Source organism: Tinamus guttatus, unplaced genomic scaffold (genome assembly GCF_059628265.1).
Source record: "Tinamus guttatus ecotype Peru unplaced genomic scaffold, ASM5962826v1 Tinamus_guttatus_pri_ptg000044l, whole genome shotgun sequence".
Classification (NCBI taxonomy): Eukaryota; Metazoa; Chordata; class Aves; order Tinamiformes; family Tinamidae; genus Tinamus; species Tinamus guttatus.
The window spans coordinates 188889-213438 of record NW_028288578.1 but is presented as its reverse complement, the minus strand read 5'-3'; the positions used below and the strand labels follow the sequence as shown (position 1 = coordinate 213438).

The following is a 24550-nucleotide window of genomic DNA, read 5'->3' as shown; positions in this document are numbered from 1 at the left end:
GCCGCTGCTCAACTCGTTGTAGGGAACGGAGAAGGGAAGGAAGAAAAACTGCAGGAAAAGCGCCGAGTTTTGCCCAATCGGTTTCACGGCAGGAAAATAAATAAATAAATAAATAAATCGGTAGTTACTAATTATAGGAGCGGGGAGACACACACTGTGAGGGGCGAGGGCTGCAGAGGGGCTCCCTATCTTCGTGGGGAGCAAGTAGGATTTTTATGGAGCGAGGATTGGAATGGATTGAAAGAAATTTAAACAGAGTCGCCACCGCTCTTTTTTCGTGGGACAATTGCTTGGTTTCCTTACTCGTTCGGAAAAATGCAATAAAAAATAAAAACAAGAAATAGGCACTTGAAGACTTCTGGTGTCTTGAGCCAGACCGACTCCCTCCCTCCTTTTTTTTTTCCTTTTTTATTTTTGACAGAATTTGTATAAAATATCAAGCTCAAATTAAAAGGTCCTCTCTCTCCCTCTTATTCTTTCTTGTTCCCTTAATTCCTGTCTAAACGGTTTTGCTCTGGGAGAAGAAATCTTTTCTATAGGAGGGAGAGAGAAAAAAAAAACCTTCAAGAAGAGAAGGGTATTATTGTTTTAATCCTCTTACCCGCAGTCATTTTAAAACAGGGTGTTTTGGAGCCTGAAATGGCGTCTTGTGTCCCAATCCCATCCTAAATCCTTCTGGGCTGGGAGAGAATCTAAAGGCAAGGAGCTGGCATCTATTAGCAATCTCTCTAAAGGCTTTAAACTGCTCTTTCTGCTGCGAAGGCATGGCAAAGCTGAAAAGCAAATACAACCGGCGCTCCAGTTAGTTAGCTCTGCCAGATAACCAGCCCGAGCGCTGCTCGGGAAGGTACCTGCGAAAATCCCGCGGAAAAAAAAGAAAAAAAAAAGAAAAAAAGGAAGAAATGGGGGGGGGGGAGTTTTCTTATTTTTACATCACGAAAAAAAATCATGAAACAAATTTATGAAAAAAAACTGTGGGGAGAGGGACATTACATGGGTGTTTCTTCTGTTTTGAAATCTCCCCTTCTCGTCTGCTTTCTCTCCCCCTTTTTCCCCTTCCCTTCCTCGCCCTCGCAGCAGCGCGGACGCCGCCCCCGGCTCCTCCGACCGTCTGTCCATCCTCCGCAGCCAGCAGGGAATTTACCTGCCTGCCCCGTCCCTGTTAAAGAGCGGCCGGGGAGGGGGCAACGGGGGACAGGAGTGGGGGAACCGAGGCGCAGGATGGGAGTGGGTCTGTAGTTGACACGAAGAAAAAAAAAAGAAAGAAAAAAAGAAAATATACATATATATTCCCCCTAACACGGAGCTATCGGGTGAGTAGAAAACTTCAGGGCGTGCTCGTCGTGGTGCTCAGGCGGGGGGGTGGGAGGGGGGCACAGTTTCCCTCCGCCGTGTCCTAGGGACCCCATCACCCCCCCCAAGCCGGGGCGAGCCCTCCTCCCTCCACCGGCATCCCGGCCACTCCCGGGGATTTAATTAGCCGTTTACACCTCGCCTTGGAGTAAACGACTGGTAAGGAGCGTTGCGGGGGGAGAGGGGGGGTTGCGATGTATCAGCAGCCCCGCGTTGATTGACAGGGTGGAGGACCATTGAAAATCTCGCTGGGAAGCTCCCGGGTCGCTCGGAAGCTCCTTTTAAAAATCCTTCTTCAATGCTGCCTCCCGGTAGATGGCAGCTGCGCCGGGCGCGGAGGCAGCGCGGAGGCAGCGCGGGCGCGCGGAGTGAGGCGCGCGGGGGGCGAGGCCGGGCCGCAGCGGCCGCTCCCGCTGCCACGCGTGTCCGCGGACCGGCTCCCACGGCGGGCGGAGAGGCTGCCCCAGGTAGGACACTCCCGGTTCCGTCTTCGTGGCGGGGAATTAAGGCAAGTTTGGCTTGTCTGCAAGGCTGGGCGGGGGGGAACGGGGGATGCGCAGAGGATGCGCGGAGGCGGGGTAGCCCGGCGCGGTGTCGCGCAAGTCCTGGCAACTGCTTTGCATCCCCTCCCGAGCCCTTTTGAACTTTATTTTGGAATATTGTCCACTTTCTCCCAAGGAAAAAAGGAAGAAGAAAAAAGTCACAGCCGTACCTACCGGACTGCGGAAGGGATGCGCAACTTGCGCCCCTATCGCGCATCGGGCTACTAATGACCTGCGGGGGCGGCCCTGGGAGCTTTGGGGTCGCGGGAAAGTTTTGTGCGGGAGGGCCAGGCTGAGGCAGCGCCAGGAAACACTTTTTTTGTTGGGGGAAATCCGACGGCACCGCGTTCTGGGCCGGTCGGGAACGCAGTGGCAAGGGAGTCGGGTCCCCTCCCCGCAATCACGGCAAGATGCTCCCAAGCCCCGGCCCGCACTGTCAGGCTGCGTGATGAATTAAGGGCTTCGCAGTCGAAACCCATTTCCCCCTCCATTAGCGGCCAAGCAAATGGGGAGCCGCGTGAATATTTTCACCGCGAGAGATCTCATACGTCTCATACATCTCCGCCAGAGCCGCCCCTCGGGCCATGCGCTCACAGCGAGGCGAGGGCAGGGGGAGGCTGCAGCCGCGATGCGGGAAAGGGCATGAGCCCCCTCTGTGCACGCTGCGGGGGACAGCGGGGACAAGGTCCCCTTGCAGGGGCGAGGAAAGGTGCCCCCACCCCGAGGAGGGATGTCCTGGGAGAAAGGCTGGGACGGGCGCTGGGGGAACGCAGATTCCCCTTGCTCGAGCAAGGCGCTCCGGGAAGTTTCTCCCCCGCACTGAACGCTCGGGACACTCGACGTGGTGGCTTTGTATTTTTAGGAGGGCGGGAGGAAGAATTTGGCCGCTCGTGGCCGAATCTGCTGCGTGGATGCGCTGACGCCGGAGCCGCCCAGAGCCGCGCGCGCCCCGATGGGCGCAGGGAGAGCGGCGGGGCTGGAGGGCTGGGGACGGCCCGGGCCCGGGGAGCTGCGGGCACCGCCGGGCCCCGCTGCAGGATTGGGCCGTCGGGCCCATTTTCCCGGCAAGGGCCGCGCACTAAATGCCGTACGAGGCGCGCCGAAACTCAACGAATTGCGGGCAGTGCGAGGAGCAAACGCGGCCTGGGACAGAGGGGGGTCCCCTCGAAATACCCGTCCCCCGGGCGCACCTCCCGGTGGCTCCCCCCATTTCTCCCTCCGCTGCAGCCGCCCGCCCTCTGACTGCGTCCCGGGCCCTGGCTCGGTTTTCAGAGCCGGGAAAAAAAGAAATTTCCTCCCCCCTCCACCTCCCAACTCCATCCGTCCCCTCCGGCGGCCCCCCTCCAGTTCCACTTGGTTAGCTCAAGTTTTCCATGTAAATGACAGTAATAAATATCTAATCATGTCCCGCAGCCATCGGCGGCTCGACGAGCAGCCGGCATTAATGAGACATCCCGGGGAAGTGGGGGCAAGAAGGGGAAGGAGGAGAAAGGGGGGAAAAAAGAGAGGAAAAAAAATAAGAGAAAGACGAGAAATGGGAAGAGCAATTAGAAAGGAAGCAGGGAAGTTTCCCCGTTCCTCTATGCAGCTTTTGCCGGCAGCCCCTTGCGACCGCCGGGGACGCGGAAGGGCGCGGAGACCCACGGCCCGGAGCACCTGTGGGTCGCCTGAGCTCAGCCCCTTTTTCCTCAGATTAAGCCCCTTTTCCCCAATCCCCCCACCCGGGGTGACGGACACGGGCGAAGTGTCGGGGCGAAGCTCCCGCCCGGCCCTGCCCGCCCAGGCCCGGGGGCTGCCGTGTGTCCGTCAGCACCGTGATTCCCAAACAATTACTGGGGCTGGAAAGAGCTTTTCATGCTGTTTGGGGAGGAAGAAGGGGGGAGGCTAAGGCTGAAATTAAACCGTGAGAGTTGGATTTGTTCTCCTAACGCTAAACAAATGGAGTGATTACCTTCTTTCCAAACGCATCAGTCATACTACATTAAGTAGCAGAGAGCTAATTATCCCAATTAGGAGGCTGATTTATAATTAATGGCTTGGACCAAGTGATAATTGGATGTTAATGGATAACAGTTTTGTCTGAAGTAGCCTCCCGCTTCCCCGAAGGCAGGGCTGGAGGGGGGTTTTTCGTCCCTCCCCTGCCAGGAGCACAAAGCAGAGGAGGGAAGAAACGGGCTCTGAGCTGCTACACGGGGACCGGCGCCGTGCCCAGGACTGCGGGGGTCCCAGGGGAAGGGGCCATGGGAGCTGGGATGAGCTGGGCCCCGTCATGTCCTGCTGTTGCCTCCACCAAGGTTTTGATCAGCCCTTGGCTTCCCCTTCCCGGCTTTCCAGGGCTTGGAAGCTAAGGCAGGCAGAGTAGGACCCCAATTCCCTGGGGGTGCTGGGGCTTCAGTCCTGCACCAAGTGTATGTTTCTCTCTCAACACCTGGATCTCAGAATTGGCGCTTTAGCTCTCTGTTTTTTCCTTCCTCCTTCCATTTTTTGTTTTACACCAATGAGTAAGCCCATGCACGTCCCAACTGACCCAATTTACCCCAGGAGGAGAGAACTGTATCACTCCCCTTTGGCTTTCAGATCATGTTTCTAAGTTCAGTTTTTCCATTTGGGTATTTAAATAACTCAGAATTGTAAGGGCAGAAAATCCCTGAACGGGTGAGAGTGGCTTCAGCTCTCTAAGATACCCCATGACAGATGAGAGATTGTATTAAATTACCCTAATGTACTCAATATATATATAAAAAAATACATCCAAAATTGTACTATCAGAGCAAGCGAGAGAGGGATTCCATCTTTCCACATTAATTTGAACAGGTCTTGATGTGCAAACGGGACATTCCCCCGGGCACTTGCACAGGCTGGGGGGCTGCACGGGGCTCTGGTTTCTGTCTCGGGGGGTGCAGCTCTGTTTGGCAGCGCTGGTGCAGAGGCTGCTTCCCCTGGGCATCCTGCCTGTGGCAAAGAGGCAGAAACTGGCCTGGAGACCCTTCTCCTCCAGCCCAAGGTAAGGGCAGGCTGGCCAGGGACGTTTTGTGCGATACGGTCATAGAGGGAGGGATTGCAGTGGGTTTTGTTCCCATATATCCTCAAAATGGCATTTATCCATATCAAAAAATAATTGAGCAAGAGAGGAATCTGATAGAAATGAATCCAAGGAAAACAGATTTCCCTCCTCTCCGCCACCCTCGCGACCAGCCCTACAAAACAACGGAGCCGCAGAAAAGGTAACGGGGCCAATCTCTTCCGACGTGGCTACTGCTGGCTTTGCTGCTCAAGCCACAGGCAAGCCCTTGGCCAGAAGCTGTTCCCAAAGATGCGGCTGCATCATGCCCCCAGGGATCACCTTGCGGCTACCGAAATTCAGCTCTTTGGGCTGGAAACATTTCTGCTGCAGCACTGACAACTACCCGTTTGGTTTGGACCCTTTTAAAAGCCTCAGTGCTGACTTCTGCTGCTCGAGTCAGAACAGAGACATTTAGAGCTGCTTGGATTTTTTTGGTTTTGTTTTGTTTTCTTCTCTTTTTGGGAGGCAGGAGGGGAATCCTAGGGCAAATTGCAGAGCAACAAGGATTCAAATAAGCCAAAATATTCCAGTCTCTACATAGCTACTGACAAGAACAACCCACTTTGGGGGAATGTCCACCAGAATGTGCTGTTTATAGAGAGGGGATTATTCTGTTCTTAAATGCTGCAGAACATCTAGGAATGAATTTGTGATGTTTCAAGGTTAGTCAAAACCCTGTGTCTTTTTCCTTCCAGCCTATTCTAAAGATACTGAAATTCCTTGTTCTGGTTGTTGGCTTTGGCAGGGTTTGGATTGTGCCCTTCGTGATCTCTCAAGTTAGTCTGGTGCAGCCGCAGCTGCGGGGAAGGGCAGAGGCTCCGGGAGTGGGATGGGAGCAAAGCTGGGATGCCAGGAGCAGGATCAGGGCACAGGGGATGCCTGAGGCCATTGACTCTCAGAGTGGCCGCAGCCAGGAGCTGTGGGTGGGCTGCTGTGTGAACGGGATTTCTTCCTGGTAGCTGCTCGCGTGGTGTTTTTGGGAGGAACTGCGGGCTCCGCGTGGCCAGATCAAACACTGACTTCACAAAGTGCAACTTTAAACTGTCTAGATGACAGCACTGAAAGCAATGGGAGGGGTGCTTGGGAACTTCTCCATCCCGCTGCGGCAAAGGGGAGCCAGCGGGGATGCGCACGCGGGAGCCGCAGGGACGCGGTGCGGGGCCGCAGCGTGAGCGGGCAGCGAGCAGCAGCGCTCCGGGGCGCAGCTCCCGCGCCGGGACGGGCACCGCTGCAGCGCCCGCAGGCTGGGCCACGCTGCAGTGCAGCCCTGCAGCGCAGGGCACCTGCCACCCGCCGCGACGCGCTCCTGGCCTGGGAGCTGCCGGGAATCCCGTGCGTGTGTCCAAACACGGCCGGGAAGCATCACGAACGCCCCGGCTCTCCGCAGCTGCTGGTTTCTGTAAGAACTCTACTTTGTGGCCCTGTTTGTGCGTAGCTCCTTCTTTCTTTTTTTTCACCCTCCTCTGCCTGTACAAGCCACTAGGCAAAACTGACTTTTGCAGTGATGTGAGGAAAACAAGCAAACGAGCTTTGTCTGCTGCGAAAGAAGACAATTCAAAATTTTGCAAGGCAGATGCTTGTTCCTTTAAAGTATTAAGCATCCCAGTGTACAGCCTGCTGAAGAGATCTTTTCCAAGTATATGTTTGTTTGTTTGTTTTTGGTATTTCCTTTTTTTGCTAAGGTGACCCTTGCCTGTCATCCTGACTGACTGTAGCCTGAGCAGAAGCAGCCGTCCCCACGCGTGTTGTGACTGTAGTTTTCAGAGTGCTGCAAACACCATCTGCAGGGGCAGACCCAGCGTGCGGTTGTCACTGCAGAAACATCACAGGCCGGGGATCTCATCTTCTCCGTCTCATCGTCTTCAAAATTTAGCTTGTTCCTCAGCTCTGTGTGATACCCAGTTCAAGAAATTGCAGGCAGTGCTGTGGTTTTGCCGCATTTCATCCGGGCAAGTGAAGAGCAATGGGGAAAGTTGTTCCATGCCAAGCAGGGCAGGCAGCAATGACAGTGGGTAACCACCGCATCTCCCAAGGATGCTCTTCTCCCCTCCTAGGTTGTATTTAACCACTCGGGCTGGTGCCCATCACTTGTTGTGCTGACTTGATGGGTGAATAATGGTAGTGGGGGAAGAAGTCACCCCCTCCTCTGTCCAAGTTACCCCTCTCCCCTGCCCAAGGGAGGCAGAGGGGCATGCGCTGGTGCTGCTCCCATCCTCCCGGGATCCTGTCTGGGCTGGCACCACTGAGCACATGGCCTTTACCAGCCCCATGCCTGGAGTGGTGGCAGCAGCTCCTGAGCAGCAGGAGAGGAGCTGGGAACAACCCCAGTTGCCTCCACAAACCTTCTCCACTGGGGAGTTCTGCATGCACTGATTCTCCCCACAGCCTCCTTATTTTGGCACACAACCATAGATTCCTGGCAATTTGAGGCAATCGTGTTAAGGGTGGAAACCTCTGGGGTTTTGCTTCCTTTCTCAGGGCGATGTGACTGCGTGGCAGGGCGGCTGCAGGCAAAGCTGGCGCGGGGCTGTCGGCAAGGGCAGAGCCAGATCCCTCCGCTCCAGCACTGGAGAATCCCCCTGCCAGCACCAAGGCAAGAGAAACGCTGCTTCTCAGGCAGAGCCCCTTTTACTGAAGGGGCTGACCCAGGCAAACCACATCTAAATACAGCTAAGTCAGAAACATGCTTGTTTTGGAAGGCGTGAGGGAGACGGTCTATATCTTTTTTTCATCCTTTTTTCTTTTTTTTGCATGCAAGCAGCCAAGTTAAACATTCTAAGCTGTTTGTGAATTCGGTAGTTTGGTTGAATAGCCTTAAAGGTTACTCCAAGGCCCTAACCCGGGGCTGGAGTCATGGTGAGATTGGGCAGGCTGCTGCCTTCAGCATCAGCGAGCAAGGGGAGCGCAGCGCGAGCATCCTGCGGCCGGGCTGGCCAAGCTGCCCTCTCACAGGAATCACAAGATCTGCATCAAGCTCCTTCTCTCTCTGCCTTTGCCCAAACTGGAAGCAGAGCAGGACCTGGAGCCAAAGGGATGTTCATTTTTAGGAGGTTTCTGCTTTGGTCTCAACTGCAAGAGCTGGTCCTGAGGGCTGAGCACAACCCCAAAGGGGAAGCGGGAGCTGCGTTTACACCGACCCGATCCGCAAGATTTGCAGGGTGTAAATTATGACCAACGTACTCTGAAGGGCTGCGAAAGACTTAGTGCCGCGGTGATGCTCAGCAGTCCCCATCAGCTCTGTGCTGCAAATCATGATCTCCAAGCCTTAAAAATTGTGCCCAAGTCAGATGCTTCAAGGGTGTCTTGATTTCACGCTGGATCTTTAGAGACCACACTGCAGCCAGAAGCACTAGAAATTATTTAAATGGGAGCTTCTGCAGTCACTTGGCTCTGTTTTCTGGGGCTTGGACGGGGGGAAGGAGGATTTCACAAAAGCTTAACTCATCAGTTGCTGTGATTTTTAGTTACCTCCATTAGCCAGGGCTCGTTGCCTTGTCTGCTTGTAACCTGGTGCTCGAGTTTGCAGAACTGACTAATAAAATTTCCCCATTGCAGCAGGACGCTCCAAGGTTTCTTCTCTAAACCTTATGAAACCATTTGGATCCTCTCACACTTCCAGCATGAATGAGTGGTACTAATACACAGAGCTGCGGTTCTCTCCCGCATGAGAGCTCCGACAGAAGCAAATATTTGACAAAGTCCACCCCCAAACTGTGCCACTCTCCCTAAATGGAAGTATTTCCAGGTTTCGGATGCTGTCTGTGTTCTTAAGAAAATTGGCATCCTCGTTTTAAGGGCTAGAGAAAGGTTTTGCCTGCCTGTTGCTGGAGAGGAATAGAGCAGTATTAATAAGGGCAGCAGCGGTAGCTGAACACCAATCCCTGCAAGAGCCCCTGCAAGTCCCTGCAAAAATTTGTGTGACAAGCCCATTTTTGCTTTCGGTGAGTTGAGATTGACTCTGACTAGATCTAGTTTTGATCTCTCTCTGCCTCAGGTAATTAACTGTATTTAGATCCAGGGATTTACACAGAAATAAAACTATTGCAGGTAGAGTAGAAATGATGAATCTTGATTTTTTAGAGCTGTTCTCAGTTCTTTTATTCCAGTCATAAGAAAAATCCTTTCCAACTCTGCTTTTATGATATGTGTTGCTCTGAGACTTTGGTGTTTGAATGAGAAAATACGGTGTGTTGCAGTATTTCAAGTTATTTATATTTCAGCCACGACAAAAGTGAGATTGCTGAATGACTAAGGAAACAATCTCACGTGAGGAACAAAACTGATTTATGACATGCTAGTTATTATCTTACATGATTTTAGAACCTTTTATATCTTAAAGATTTAGGGCTACTAAAAAGAAAAGATTGAAGAAAACCTCTTGCAAGGTTCATTTATTCAGAAGCCCCTAGGTATGTAATTCATTTAGCACCAAATATATATAAAACTTATGTCGGTGGATAGACTGAGTCTCTTCTGGACTGTCTGATCAGCAGGGCAGAGATTTGTTATTTATCTTGCTGATTTAAAGTGTCTGAATAGGGATTCGAAGCATGAAAACATCAAGCCGAGCGGCTCCAGGACTGGGAGGATATTTTGTTGTTTTTGTATTTTGTTGATTTTATTTTTGAGGATGTTTACTGCCAGTAGTAATACGGAGGACACAAAGCAGTGTCTGCTATTCCCAGTTAATAATGAACAATTACCTGAGCTCTGTGCAGGGAAACGGGAGCAGCGGTTTGTGCCCTGCAGCCCGGCACGCTGCAACTTTGCTTTTTATGTGACTGGGCTGCTCCTATTTTTCTGGCGTCTCCACCAGCTATATGCTGCAGGGAGCAAGGTGCAGGTCACGGGTGATCATCAGACATTTCTTCTGCAATTTTTGTCTGCTGCTGCTCCCATTCCGCACACAGTGTTTGGCTTCAGGGTGTGGGCTCGAAGCCATGCAGGGCTCTTCCAACATTAAAAGGCACCTCTGGGCAATTTATTTTCATCAGAAAATAATTTTTGCAAGAGATTCCTTCATGTTACCTATGATGCTGAATTTCCTTTCTGCCAATAAGTTATCCAAATCCAGACAAGATTTCACTAAAGCTTATTTTCTGCATTATGAAGATCTCATACATGCCCCTTTTCCCCCACAAGCCTCCCTAGTTTCTGAAAGGCACTAAGGAAATGATGAAGCAACATCCTGCTGATTTCGAACAGTCTCTAGCAAGTGCTGGTATCCCCTTCTTGACTCCTCCAAGAAAAATTAGTTGTCTTTTTAAGCCTAATCTCATAGGTTTTATTATTCCATTCTGCATGATGATATCTGAACATCTTTATATGCCAGAGAATTTAGTCTCTCTTTTTTTTTTTTTTTTTCTTTTTTTGAGTTTGGGATGACTCCCTGTTTAAAGGAGCCAACTGAAGGAAAAAGAGAAAATGGTCCAAAGTCCCTACAAAGCTTTCAGCTCTATCCCCAACCCCAAACTCATGGTGCCCTACAGAGTTTTTGTGAGCAGAAAACTCTCAAATCCTAAGCATTTCCTACTTCTTCCTCAGTAAATTGGTCAGAAATACTGAAGAAGCCTCATCTAGACAGTCTCTTTGGGAAGAAAAATGGTTTCCTCCAGAATAACCCACTTGAGCAAAATCACGGTTTAAAACTGCTTGTGCTGTGCACCAGGAGCGGCTGCGGCTCTGTCCTGGCCGCGGGACGAGCTCGCCCGCTCCACAGCGCTCCGTGGCCAGCGCGAGGGACATTCACAGGCTGCAGGAATCGAGACGTTTCTCCCCTAATAGGCTTTGTCACTTCTGTGTTCTGTTACACGTCTCGTGTGCATGGCAGGTGAAGCCAGATACAGACTGGTGACGTTTTGATGGGGAATGAAATGAAGAGAGCAGTGAGAGACCCGATCTCATATTCTTAGGTGCAGTAAATAAATCTCTATTTCTTTTTCTTTCTTCCTCAGTAGAGGGGGAAAATACTAAAGTTTAGTTTCAAGGTACTTTCCAGAATACTTCCCTAATCATTGTTTTTAAAGAGGTTTTGTTGTTCTCATACCTTTTTCAAATGCATATAGGGACACCAGCTCCTAGGAAGTTTTCATCCAGTGAGGAAGCCAGCAGCTATTTCCTCTTTACTTTTCTCTCTCAAGACAGGATGGTGCTCCTGGGTGTATAATTAGATACTAATTAAATAGGGAAACTTAGAGCCGTTTATACAAGCTGGGAAGCCCAGGCCAGCTGGCATCAGCCCTTGGGGCTGATGATGCTGCCCTGAAGTCCAGCACCCAGTATCCCCTTGTATCCTACATTATTAAGTGACTTGCATCACTCCAGTGCTACTGGAGACATGGAAAAATGGAATGAAACATCCCTTTTCCTTCCCAATTGGCCCTGCGCTGTCCTGCCAGTTGCATCACTGCCCACTCAAGACTTCCTGCAAAGCAGCAGCTCAAACTTTGCCCTCTTCCTCCTCCTCCTCCCGGCTGCTCTCCTTCCTTAGGCCCTGCAGCCAGCAGAGACATAAAAGATGCATTTGCAGCTTTTGAAAATTAAAACCATCTATACAGCCAGTGGGGAGGGATCAGCTTATTTGGTTGCTTAATGAAATATAAAGATTATTTTAACCAGTGTAAGCACTATTCGACAGCTTGTGAAACACAGCAGTGGCTTGATGAATGGCTTTCTCCATTAAAAAAAAATGCTGCATGATGTCTTTTAAATATTTAATTTATTGAGGCTGGAGAGTGCTCAGAGCTGACAGTTAAATAGGAATTGTTTGCAGTCTCAGTTAACTTGGCCTATTGGGTTGAACGGGCTTGCTCAGTAAGTGCAAGATATCTCTTTTTTTTCTCCTGACTTTTTTTTACACTGAATTTAAGATAATGTATTTATTGCACAAGTGATCGGGGAGTTCTGTTTGTTGCCTGCCCTGCAGCATGCCAAGCAGTTATCACCAAAACCGTGAGGTATATTGGCTTCCTTCATGTGTCTGTCACTGTTTTGTAAGTTCCCTTATTATTTATTATTATTATATTTATTATAATTATATTTATTAGTGCCAGGAGAGTTTGTGTGAATGCACACATTAAAAAAAAAAAGCCTCTAAAAGCATCTTTTAACAGCTAAATAAATGGAGATCTTGCTGAGGAATGGGCTTCCTGGTCTCCTGACCCCAAACCATCGGCAGTGTCCTCTGAGGACTGCGTATGCCAGGGGAATTCCCCTCCTCTGCCCCTTGTTTGCCCAATGTGCCCCTCTGGTACACAAACAGCAACATGCAAAGGCATTAGAAAACCCACGGGCATTTCTGCCAAAGCCACTTGGCCTCCTACGTATCTCCTGGCAAGGTTGAGCCCGGTGTGGATTCTTCAGCGTCTATTAAGGATTGAGATCTGGCAGCAGCCCAGGGCAGCTAATAGGTTCTGTGTCCTAGACAGGTTTTCATCCCATGCACAGGAACAGGATAACTCAGTCCCCCCCTAGCCTCTGCATGTACCTCCTTCCATCTGCTGCTTTCCCAGCTCCTGGCCAGAGCGGCAAATCTTCCTTAAATTGTATTAGAGCAGGCCTATTCTCGGTTTTTAGGACAGCATCCATACCAAAAATACCCCCTATCCCCGTGGCTCAATTCAAAACTAATGTGGGCTTGTACTTTCTTCTCCATTAGAAAGAATAAAACCATAATATGGTGTAGATACGGTGTAGATGAAGATTGAACAGATTATTTTAGTTTGGGAATGTCTGTCTTTACTTTTTAAAAATTAATGTAGTAAATTTTGAAATAAGGTATTTTGAAAGTGAAATAAAAATTAAGGGCTTGGATATATATATATATTTAAAAAAAAATCGAATTTCAATACCTCCAACCCCTGGGTTTCCCAGAAACAGTATAGAATATATCTCAAGTACCCTGCCCCACTTAGATGCATTTTTCAATAACTCATGAATTCATATAATAATTGTCTTTCTAACAATTTCTAGCTCAAACTAGAGGAGAGCTTTTTGCTTTTAGCTTGTTTTCTTTGTTTGTTTTTGCTTGGGAAAGGGTATCACTGGTGATATTTTCCATGTGCCACAGAAATGTGCCTGGAGCCTGTGCAGAACAAGGTGGGAGGTGGGCGTAGGGGAGCAACCAAGCTTTTTTGGAGCCTAAGTTAATTGTGAAAAAGTGAATTTAGAGCAGATGGATAGGGAAGCCCAATGCAAATGAAGGTGGTATTAGGGTCTGTATCAGATCCCCCTGGTGTAACCATAACTGAACCTGTTGTTCTCTATGAGCACCATCGGCATGGAGATGAAGTGATGGCAGAGTGCAGGGGATCTGGGGAAATGGGAATGAGACTAAGCATAGGTGATCAAAATGATGAAAACTACTTTCTAAGAGGCTGCCTAGACAACCCGCCTGCTTTCCTTACGTTAGCGCATCTGGATCTCTTCCGTCTCTGAATGGTCATTCATTGCATTGACTCTCTGTCCGATGACTTGCTGGTAGGAATGATACTTTGGGAGTTTTCTTTGTGGTAAATGTTTCACATCTTGCCTTCTGAACAATATTTCACATCTTGCCTGGTGTCTGATGAAGCAGGGAAAGAACATCCTTGAGGCCCTCTGTCATTTGTAACATGGATGAATGGAGCATCTTTCAGCTTTCGAGACCAATATGAGGCTCAATATTAGAGATGGTCTATAAGGAAAAACATCTTGAAGTTTCATACTGAGCCAACAGTAGAAAAAAAGCCATTAGTTTTTTTTCAAATAATTTCCTTGCTATTGAGCTACAAGACTCCAGTATTTATTGCAAACTATAATTCCCCCTTTAGCAATAACATTTTTGGCCCTGTTATGTTACAGATTTATTTTTCTTTACACCACATGTATTTTTTTTTGCTTTTTTTTTTGCTTTTTTCTTTTGACTACCATTTGTGTTTTGTTAAAAAGAACCTTAAGAAGAATGAATAGAAATGAGTTACACATGAGTGTGTTCAGATAAGACAGATTCTTTGACATTATGGCAACAGGATTGTGAAACAGCCCACTGCAGGCAATGGCAAGGACAATATGCGACCTGGCTCTGCGTTAAAGTTTGATCAGTTCATTCGTAGTGATTCTGGCGAGTACTTAACCCTCCTGAGAATCCTGTGTTGTTCAGTGTATTATTTCTAGCAGAGAGTCAGATGTTGGACTCTCAGCTGGGAAGCCAGATGGGTGTCACTGGCGCTTTAGGTCTGGGGGAACTAGTCTGAATCCTAGTCTAGAGCCTGCCAGGGTCAGGAGGCTGGAGGCGACCCTTGAGTGCCTCAGTTTATGTTTCAGGTTGGCATCTCTGAGACTCTGTGAGGACACAAGGACACAGGAACAGCATGTAGCTAAGCGCTCTCCTGCCGGCTCTTCTTTTCCAGGTCTATGTCGCCATGCAGCACTATGGAGTGAATGGCTACTCCCTTCATGCCATGAATTCCCTGAGCGCCATGTACAACCTCCATCAGCAGGCAGCTCAGCAGGCCCAGCACGCGCCCGACTACCGCCCCTCGGTGCACGCGCTCACCTTGGCAGAGAGACTGGCTGGTAAGAACAACTTATGGCTTTTGCAGTTCCCTGGGCAAGGTGCTTGCTGCTTCCATGAGCTAAACTCTCCCTCAGCAGGGAATTTTAAGCAGGTTGGTGAGTGACTTAGCAAACTGGTGTGATGGGATAAGGACAAGGCTGACTGGAGAGCCCCCGAGCCCTGGGCAGGACAGGAGGGAAGGCAGAGCATATTTAAATCCTGGAGGTGTTGATTACATCTCTAGCAATGGCAGCATTTCACCTGCTCACTGCTTGGTTACAAACACTTGGTGAAAATCTTGGTCTATACTTGGTTATATATTAGGCATATAGGCCACACTGTGCAGGCAACAGATGCCCTCCAGTATTGGATGCAAACTGGCAAATGCTCTTGGCTCTGGAATGGTACCTGGAGAGCCTGGGCGCAAGGCGGAACACGATGCCATTGCATGGAATTAAAATTATAGGGTTAAAAGACACCCACATCTCTTTTAGCAGGTGAAGAACAGATGCCAGAAAGACTGACTTTGCTGTTAGTAAATAACAGACTAATGAACATGAGCATGCAGTCATTTGGACTTCCCCACCGAGGGCCCAGATCTTGCCTAAAAACTGTCTTTTAGCACCCTAGGCTGCAGGCAGATTCCTGCTGTTTCCGTGTCGTCCCTTCTTGAAGTTACTTTCCATATCTTATCCCACCAAGTACACTTTTCTCTTGTAAAAATATCTTTTTCATTTGGATCTTCTCTCGGGTCTCACCTTGATAGAGGTGAGACTCTACCGTACTGTAGATGTGATTCTAGAGCCCTCCCAAGAATAGACTCCTCTTCCTTAGATTGTTTAAAAATTAATCATTGCTTTAAGTTAGTTTCCTAGATTTCTGCTATTTAAGAGAAAAAAAAAAAAAAAAAAAAAAAAAAACTTTGAAATGATTCCTTCCAGCCTAGAGCACTTAGAAAGAGTCATCCACACACACAGCTTTAGAGGGCTAAATTTAAGAGATGTTGGCTTAGGTCAAAGCAAGGACACAAGAGTCTCACGCCCGTCCTTAAAGGTGGGTATACCATAAAAGCAAGGTGCAAGGTTCTCAGCCTCTTAGGATAAACAGACTACTGTTGACTCTCAAATCTTCTTTCCAGACATGTCTCCTTATTGAGCTTATGAAGGAAATGTTAGTAGTGACCTTATCTATATGATCCCTCAGGTCACTCCTTATGGCTTGTGAGATCCCTGGGGTCTGTAGACAGCCCTGGGGAATCTATCCTTGACAAAAGAAAATCCAAATGGGATCAAGGAGGCTTGAACTCTAATTCTGGCTCTGTCACTGGCCTGCAGAGTGATGATGGGTAGGCAAATTCTTTGTCTTGGTCATCTATCCTGCCCTTCCCTCACATTTTCAGCTCATGGGTGATTGAATGGGAGTGGATGTTCCCAAGAACTGCAGTGTGCCTTGCAGACTTTGGCCCTTGGGTGGCTCTTCCCTAGACACAAGGATCTTCTAAAAGATTTTTTTGGTCATTTGCATCTTTTACTCTAGAACATGGAGGACTTAACATCTTTGACCCTAACTAGGGAAAAAAAAAGAAAAGAGAACTGAACAAAAAAGGAGTAAAAGAGCTATTTTCATGTTCTCTATCAAGGAATTCAATTGGTGTTCTGACCTCTTATCTTTAAAATTAATAACCTACCTATGAGAGTGTCACCAAATTAAATCCCACTGTCCCCCTGTGATCTGCTTATCTTTGGCGGGGTAGGCATTACATACCTACAAGCCAGTTCCTTTGCAGTTACTTCACATTGTTACCTCTGAATATCTTTAGTGCAGGGTGATAGATCTCATTTGCCTTCCGGGGACAGTCAGAATAAAACAGCACAAAAGCAAATGACCTTAAGTCAGAAAACAGAGGTTTCTGAATTTAACTGCAATGCCTCACCTGCAATTTATATTCTCCTTCTTGCACAAAGCCTGGAAACATAGTTAAAGCATTAAAATAATTGTTGTTTAGCTTTCGTTGGAGTAGCCAAACTTAATGCATGAGCTGCTGCCTCTGGGGAGCTGGTGGGTCTAACCTCTACTCTAGAAATTCAGGCATATTCCAGCCTGCAGGTAGGATGTTAAACCAATGTCCTTTCTTCTGATTTCTTACATCAGAAACACAAATGTTAGCTTTGTAAAACATTTCAGGGTAGCTTCTATTTCTTGTCCTGGAACATTCCTTCTTCTAGGCTGGCTGTCTTGTGTGTTATTTCTGAATGCACAGCCGATGCTGTCTTTGCCTCTGAAAGTGGCAGCAGCTATTACTAGTGTTTTAATTCCCCCAGGGGCTGCGATACCTTGAATACAAAAGTCTCTTGTATGCAGCCAACGCTGTATTGTATTTGGCCAAAGACCTTTAGCCCGATCACGTCTTCTCCAGATCGCCAAAACCACACTACTTTGGCAGCTGCCCAGAAAGGCACTGCAAATGCTGACCTAGAATGAAACAGCTGGAAGTTTGGGAGAGGAATGCTTGAGTAGTGCAAAGCTGATTTGCTACGCTCATTAGTGAACATATTTGGAACCTGGCTGTGCGGTTCTGGGCCTGGCCTGACAGCAGGTTTTGTTTTATTGTTTACTTTCAAGCCATGATACTCGTGACAAACTCACAAACAAACAGCAACAAGAGCTTTCATCTGGCTCTGTGCATTGATAATGCTGACTTTTCCCCCTATTAGGTTGTTTTCTAATGTGCTTATCCCTCTTTTCTGCTTAGAGTCATAGTCTTAACTAAATTAAAAATGATACCAGACACTGCTAGAGCTCTTTTTGCATTTCATCTTTGAGAGCAAACCTCTCGCCAAACTGGGTATTTCATTCCAACATTGTAGCATAACATGTTCCAGCTTGCATAATAAAGACACTGTTTTTTTGTAATTCATTTAAAAATAACTTATTTTCATTGATTCAAGGAGATCTTTCCACTCCAACTAGCTGTTGTGAAATTGCAACGCCTGTGGTAAAATAATAAGCCCTAAAATAATAAGCCTAAGTCCCTAAGTGAGACTCAGATTTTCCCCAGCCTGAATTTCTTCTCTGCTCTCAATTTTGCAAGCACGGTTTGCAATGTCAGACCTTCTGAGTAGCTCCTCTACTATGAAGGATGCATTGCATGAGCTCTGGACTTGCAATCAGCAGGGCTGGGTTCAGTTCCTGGCTGGCTTTTCCAACCCAGATGCTGGAGAGTGTCTGTCCACAGTAAAGCACGTGCTTTCAAGCTAAACAGACATAAGCACATGAGCTTAAGTGCTTTCCTGAACTGGAGCCCAGAACAACTCTCCAATATCATGCCTTGAACAGTACAATAAGCGACATAACAAGACATTAAAATAGGGGCAGTTCAGTCTGTTTTCTGGGAAGATGCAGGTCTTCTACTGTGGCTCTAACCGACACATCAGGCACAAGGCAGCTGGGTTTGGGCTACATGGGCTCTTCCCAATGGACAGCACTGAGTCTCGTTGCAGTGTTGAAGCCTACTGGAGCTCTGCCCTTGGCTTCAAGGAGAACATGACCATAATGTTGGGACCCTCTCCTGTTTATGACAGGAATTCTCCTTACTTTGTTTTTAATTGTGTTCCCTACGAATGACGCTTATGTCATGATGGGATCTGTGCATCTATAGGTCGTTCCCCATCACTTCTGTTTGGTTCATTTCAACCAAACTTAGCACAGGAGTCTCGAAAGTTCCCACAGCTGTCATTGAAAGAGGTTTCAACTCCAGACCTCTCCTAATCAGAGCTTTTATCTTCTCAAACACCTGAGTTACCAGCAAAGCACATGCAGAAGATATTTTTAGATCTAAAGCCCATGCAAACACTTGCTGTGTAGGTTCACCAGGCATTGTTAGCAAGCTTTTTATTCAACTTCCACATACAAATTCCAATAATTAAATTGGCCACTCTTCTTGTCTTCCAACGGCTGTACATTTCAAGACATCATTTTGGAGGCACGTTATGGATCCCAGCATCGCAAACAAAGGCGAAGTCGCACAGCCTTCACAGCCCAACAGCTGGAGGCATTGGAGAAGACCTTCCAGAAGACTCACTATCCAGATGTGGTGATGAGAGAGCGCCTGGCTATGTGCACAAATCTACCTGAAGCCAGAGTACAGGTACCAATTCTTTGGTTGTTAGTGGGGGACATTTTAAGAGGTCCTTTGGGGTTCCTAGAGGGTTGACTAACTCTGCAGGTCTTTCAAGATGCTTACAGTGTGGCCAAAGATTTTTGGGCAGATGAAATTGTCAAAGAGGACAAAAAAAAATCCCAAAACCATTCAACCCAAGTGACAAATCTGCTATAGAAATTTTGTATCCACGAGCATATTTTTTAAATTTAGGGTTGTCTGAACTGTACGCTGCTTTTCATTTGTCCTTTTACATTTCTAGGGGGGAGGTTTTAGAAACTTCAACAGAAGTTTATACTTATTTATATACTTATGGTGATTTTCTGGCTTTCTCAGAAGAGCAGAAATGCAAGTAAATGCAGCTGCTCTCTTCCATCATTACCAGTACTTGTAACATTTCAGGCTAAAGTTCTTTTTTTTTTTTTTTTTAGCTTCAGCTAATGCAGCGTGCTTTGCAACCTGCTGGTAGGGAGGTTCTTACGTTGTCATGGTTTTTAAAGACTAAGCATCAAGTTCTTCAATGCAAGGTGGATAAGTGGTGGCTCTAGGAAAAAAAAAAACATACTTCAATTCTTTTAAACAGATATCAAGATATTTTTGACCTTCAGAATTTTTGTCTCTTGATCTACCTAACCAGCCAGCACAATCATGGATTGAAAAGATGTTTCTTCCAATCCATGTCTGCAGAGTTTGGTTAAAAAATATGGATTCTCCCCCATACCCTAGATCCCATTTCGACATATGAGCTTATACCTGTTATGACTTATTTTGGCATTTTCCTCTCTAGTTCTGGAACGCTGATAAATTAGTGTTTTCAGAACCTGGTAGAGCACTGTACTGTCAGCCAGTGTAATATCCTCAGATTCAGCTATAAGCCACCTTGATCATCTGACCAGTTTAGGAGAAAAAGAAAGCTTTTGCCTTAAAGATCCAATATAAAGGTAGACTTTTTTTAAAAAGTGTATTTATTGTACTATTTGTAAGAGCACTGAAAGAAGGTAGAGTTCTAAGTTCCAACCAACTAAACTGACATTCGGGTACCGTGGGTTTGCAGTACCCAATTTACTGGAGTTCCCTTGAGGCTCCCAGGCTGAATGATGGTGAGTTGGGAATTAAGGAGGATTTCCACCTGTTTTCTCCCCTTGCTATCTGCGACACTGAAGGTTTGGTTCAAGAACCGGAGGGCCAAATTCCGTAAGAAGCAACGCAGCCTGCAGAAGGAGCAGCTGCAGAAGCAGAAGGACTGTGAAGGGAGCCACAGTGAGGGCAAGATGGAGGCATCCATGTTGGAGACACAGACCACCGCCCCCGAGGCCGAAAAGGCCCAGAGCCTCCCGAGCGAGGTAAGCACGGACCTCAACCTCACCCTGTCAGAGCAGTCGGCCAGCGAGTCAGCGCCCGAGGACCAGGCAGACAGAGAGGAGGAGTTCAAGAGCACCTCGGAAGAAGTAAAAGCAGACAAGAGCCCTGGTGCGGACAGTAAGGCTTTGAACTGCAAGAGAGCAAGCCCAAAAGCAGGTAAGGGGCAGTGTGTTCATGGAACGTTGGTTGTATTTCTAAGGTAGATGCCAGTGGTTGGTATAGTCCTTAACCTCTTAGAACAAGGCATCTTGCACGTGGACTTCCGAAACTTGTGTCCCTGCTGTCAGGACTAAAGGGAACCTGTGGAAGGTCTGATTTCTGTTGTAACAGAGAAGGAAAAAATGTTCTGCTCAGATTAGAACTTGGTAGGGGAACAGTGTCTGGTAGCAGCTGGAAAGCTGCTGAGAAAAAGGACAAACCCATTTCTAGGAACCAGTGTGTTAAGCCTGACCCACAGGCAGGCATTAGCCGTCCTGAGCTAACACAATCCCTCTCTCATGGGACATTCCCAATACATTTTTTTTAGGAGCAAACCTTGATGTTGTGTGAACCCTATCTGGGTGAAGATCAGTGCTGGCATCTAGCTTGTAGAAATAACCCCTATCCCCTCTGTCTCCTGCTGCAGAGTCTCCTATCAGCGCAACGGTGACGCCTTCATCCAGCAATGGCCTGGCTCAGACCCACTCCTACTCCTCCTCGCCCTTGAGCCTCTTCCGCCTGCAGGAGCAATTTCGCCAGCACATGGCAGCCACCAACAACTTGGTCCATTACTCCTCCTTCGAAATGGGGACACCCTCTGCCATGCCCTACTTGGGCATGAACGTCAACATGGCGCCACTGAGCTCTCTGCACTGTCAGTCTTACTACCAATCACTGTCCCACGCTCAGCAGGTCTGGTCCTCACCCATCCTGCAGGCCTCCAGCTCCCTTCCAAGCCTGAACAGTAAAACGACGAGTATCGAGAACCTCAGGCTCCGGGCAAAGCAGCACGCAGCTTCCCTTGGGCTCGACACCCTACCCAACTGACTGCAAGACACGTTGCCATTGGCCACAAGAAGACGTACCAGGGTTGGCACTAGATGTATCATGCCTTGAACCCCCCACCCTCATCTCTTCCTGAGGAAAGGTGCTCCCATGCAGGGCAAACTTTGCATTTATAAAGGTCTCTTTAGCACCACAATTGCATCAGACCCATTGTGGTCTACCAGCCTGGTCTTCACTACGTATTGAATGAGGAAGGGGGAGAAGATGTATATTTAGAGAGATGAACTATCCTCTGGACTGCTGTCATTTAAGATTGTGAGATTCAGAAAAAGGTCTCTTTTTTCCGCCCCCTGGCAAGGTGCCAATGTGTTATATACACATTTTTGCTATTGTCACTTTCTTTGGGAAAAGAAAGAGCCCTGCTTTATCCTGTATATAGCTGGTAATGTTGAAAGCATCCGTCACCCATGTGTTACTGTCAGTGTTACAGACCTGTGACCTCTTTTGCTTTTATTCTTTCTTCTTTCTCAGTTTGAGTAGCTAGTCTCAAAGTTACCAGTCGGCCATCATCCCCACCACAGCTTGCAGCTCTTCTTGTGTCAAAGTCCTAAAGGTGTCTGAGATGAAAGGATGGCGCATGTCACTGCTCCACTTCTCTCTTCTCTGCTAAAGCCAATTTTGCAATGGCTGGGAAATATGCAAAGGTAAAATTCTAGTTTGAGCACTTCCTATAGGGCAAGCATTTTTCATTTATTTTTTTCAAAGCACTTGTTCAAAGATGGAGGATGAGACATTGGCCAAATGCTCCTGGCTATGTGGAGAAGAATGAAAGCCAAATTTACAGGACTATTTTTGATCTATTTCCTCCTTGATCCCCAGCAAAGTGTAAACTCTTTTATTTACAAATCATGGGGTTTTCCTTCTGGAGAGCTTCTTGGTCCAACTTTGACAGTAAAGGGCAATAAAAACTTTGTATGAACTCCTGTCGTGTTCATATATTACATATTAGAAAGTTCTTTGACAAAACCGTGATTAATGCAAGCTGTGTTTAGAAAAATGCTCTCACCATTTTTACCCTCAAGCCCTACAGCTTCAGAAACTGGTTATCAAGTGAAAATATAACAACTGAAAAATGCTGAAATTCTGGAGGCAAAGCAGGTGATGTGCAGGGGCTTTATATTCTCTGGAGATGAGGAAGAATAGATGAACTTGCCAAAAAACACAGGATTTATCAAGTAACCCAAATTCACCAACTTCAAAATGAGCTAGGTTAATAGTTCTGGTCTTGTTCCATTGGAATGACCCTTCATTTCAACAACCAACCTAGTTTTTATTATTATTTTATTCCTTTTTGAGAAGCAGTATTTCTGCAAACCCAAATGACTTTTTTTTTTCTTTTTTTGCCAAATCAAATAAAGCCATTGAAGCCGCTGCTGTTATCTTGAGTATCAGGGAGGAATGCAATCCAGATCTAATCACTGACGTTGCCTAGGACCAAAAACCCAAACCGTGGCAGGTGCAGGTTTGTATTCCAAGGATGTCAACCGGGTCTGCCACTAGCCCACTCAACAGAGCGGTGCTAATTCACTGCAGATGATAATCTGCTCCAGGACTGATTTTAATGTGTAGATGTAGCATGTGTGCCCAGTCCGTGGCTCCTCTCACTTCCCTCTCGGTTCAAACCAATCAGCACTGGTTCTGCAGCCATGGTTCAAATTACTTCTTTAAATCTTGGGGAAGAGCAAACCTCTTTCCAACCTCATTAATGTATCTTGAAAAAGCATCTAACTCTTGGGAGCTGAACTGGTTTTGGTTAGAAATGATGTTTTATCCCTCCTAATGTTGTAGCAAAAGCAGAACTCTGCAGAGGGGCAATTCTGCAGCAGCACCAGCTTCCAAGGAAAATGGAATGTCTTCCTGAAACACTTTTGTTCTGTCAAATACTTCAGTTTGGGGCTATATCTATCTCCTGCTTTAATTTTTCTAATTTTATCAAATAAGCCCCTGTGGCCAGCAGAATCTTTGCCCAAACCAAATGTATTCAGTGAAAGGGCCTTTTGGCTACCACCTTTGAAGGAGTCTGATTAAATTAAAAGCACCAAAGTGTATCTACAGTCTCCAAAAGGAACCTTTGAATGTCCCAACTGTCACTGAAACTAGGGATCAGATGTTTAATTTTTTTTCCTCTCCTTCCCCTCAAAACTGCTTTTACCTTATTTTTTAGCCTCTTGCTAATCTCAGCACACAGGTAATTGCTTTACGAGATCAAGGCACCAGCAAATTTAATTAATGTCCCTTACATTTTTTCTTCTAGTGCCAGTCTAGAAGTGAGACAATAAACCAAACAAGGTGGTAATCTGCACAGACACCAGAGCTCTTCTTTGTATAATAAAAGACTCCCACAAAACTGCAGGTTATAGGGCGGCTGTTTCAGGCAGTGCATCACCTTCTCCTTCCACCATCCCAGGTCAGATGGGGCTCCGGCATTGCAGGGCTGGAGAGGGCAACACGGTCTCAGGTCAGAGCAGTTATAACCTCACTGTAGGTCTCTGCTTTTCAGCAGAAAGAGAAAAATCTGTGAATATCTGTGCTACTTCTGTCAGTAAAAATAGAGTGCAAGAGAGAAGCTCTCTGAGCCGAGGATGAGGTTTGCCTTGATCCCCCAGGAGAAGATGGAGACTTCACACCAGGTCAGGGGGGAAATCCTGCTCTCTATCTTGGTGCAAAATTCATTTTAACGTCCTGCATCTTAACATGGCTCAATCTGCTCCTATGTCTAATCTCTCTCATCCCCTGTGATACTGCTGGGATACTCATGCGGGCTCTGCTCAGCTCCTATGGACTTTGTGCACGGAGTTTTTGACATGCCACTAAAATCACAGGCATCTGGATGGCACCAGCAAAGCACAGAACATGAACTGGTCCCTGTACAGACACAGGCGGAGGTGTCCAAATCTCTGTCATGCTCTGGGGACGGCTGTGTCCTGTGTGTCCCCATTCTGTGTGTCTCTGTCCTATGTGTCAGCAACTGCAAGATCTGCCAGCTGGTCCTAGACCAGGACCTGGAAATATTTCTCGTTTGGGGATTATTTATTCCATTCTGAGAGGATGAAAAAAAAAATCTAAAATTTAATAATAAGCAAGAAAAAGAAAAGCAAGAATATATGAGCCCCTTGAATAATTTTATGCTAAGTTGCTTTTTCTTTTTTTTTTAAATCAAAATCAACTGAAATTTTAAAAATGAGAGTAGGTTTCTACATAAAACCAAAATTGGTTTGAAAATGCAAAAAGCAAGAATCTAGATTCCTAAGTTATAAAAGTTTCACAATGAATTGCTTGATAAATCTGACTCTTACCTACAATTTATCTTAATGCATCTTGACATTGGGGCTTTTTAAACACAAAATAATAATAATAATAATAAAATAATAATAAAAGGGAGAAACTCCCCAACTAATTGAAACCTCTGCATAATGGGAAGACCAAAAGGAGTGCTATTGTGTCATTCCTCTTAGGTTTTTAAATAACAGATTTCTTTTTGAGGTAAGAAG

The 24550-nt window shown here is 47.0% G+C and overlaps 1 protein-coding gene across 2 annotated transcripts; it reads left to right on the top strand.

Annotated features, from left to right (window-relative positions):
- The first annotated feature begins 1771 nt into the window (after positions 1-1771).
- DMBX1 (diencephalon/mesencephalon homeobox 1) lies at positions 1772-21041 on the top strand. 2 transcript variants are annotated; one of them, XM_088536302.1, is made up of 5 exons: positions 1772-1820; positions 14349-14514; positions 18463-18641; positions 19817-20171; positions 20641-21041. In XM_088536302.1, exons 2-5 carry the CDS (start codon positions 14361-14363, stop codon positions 21039-21041), a joined length of 1089 nt encoding a protein of 362 aa, XP_088392428.1. In that variant the 5' UTR covers positions 1772-1820; positions 14349-14360. The 2 variants fall into 2 exon arrangements, with proteins under 2 accessions (XP_088392428.1, XP_010221337.2); XM_010223035.2 differs by lacking the exon at positions 1772-1820 and having other exon boundaries at positions 14361-14512; positions 18446-18641.
- Positions 21042-24550: the final 3509 nt, after the last annotated feature.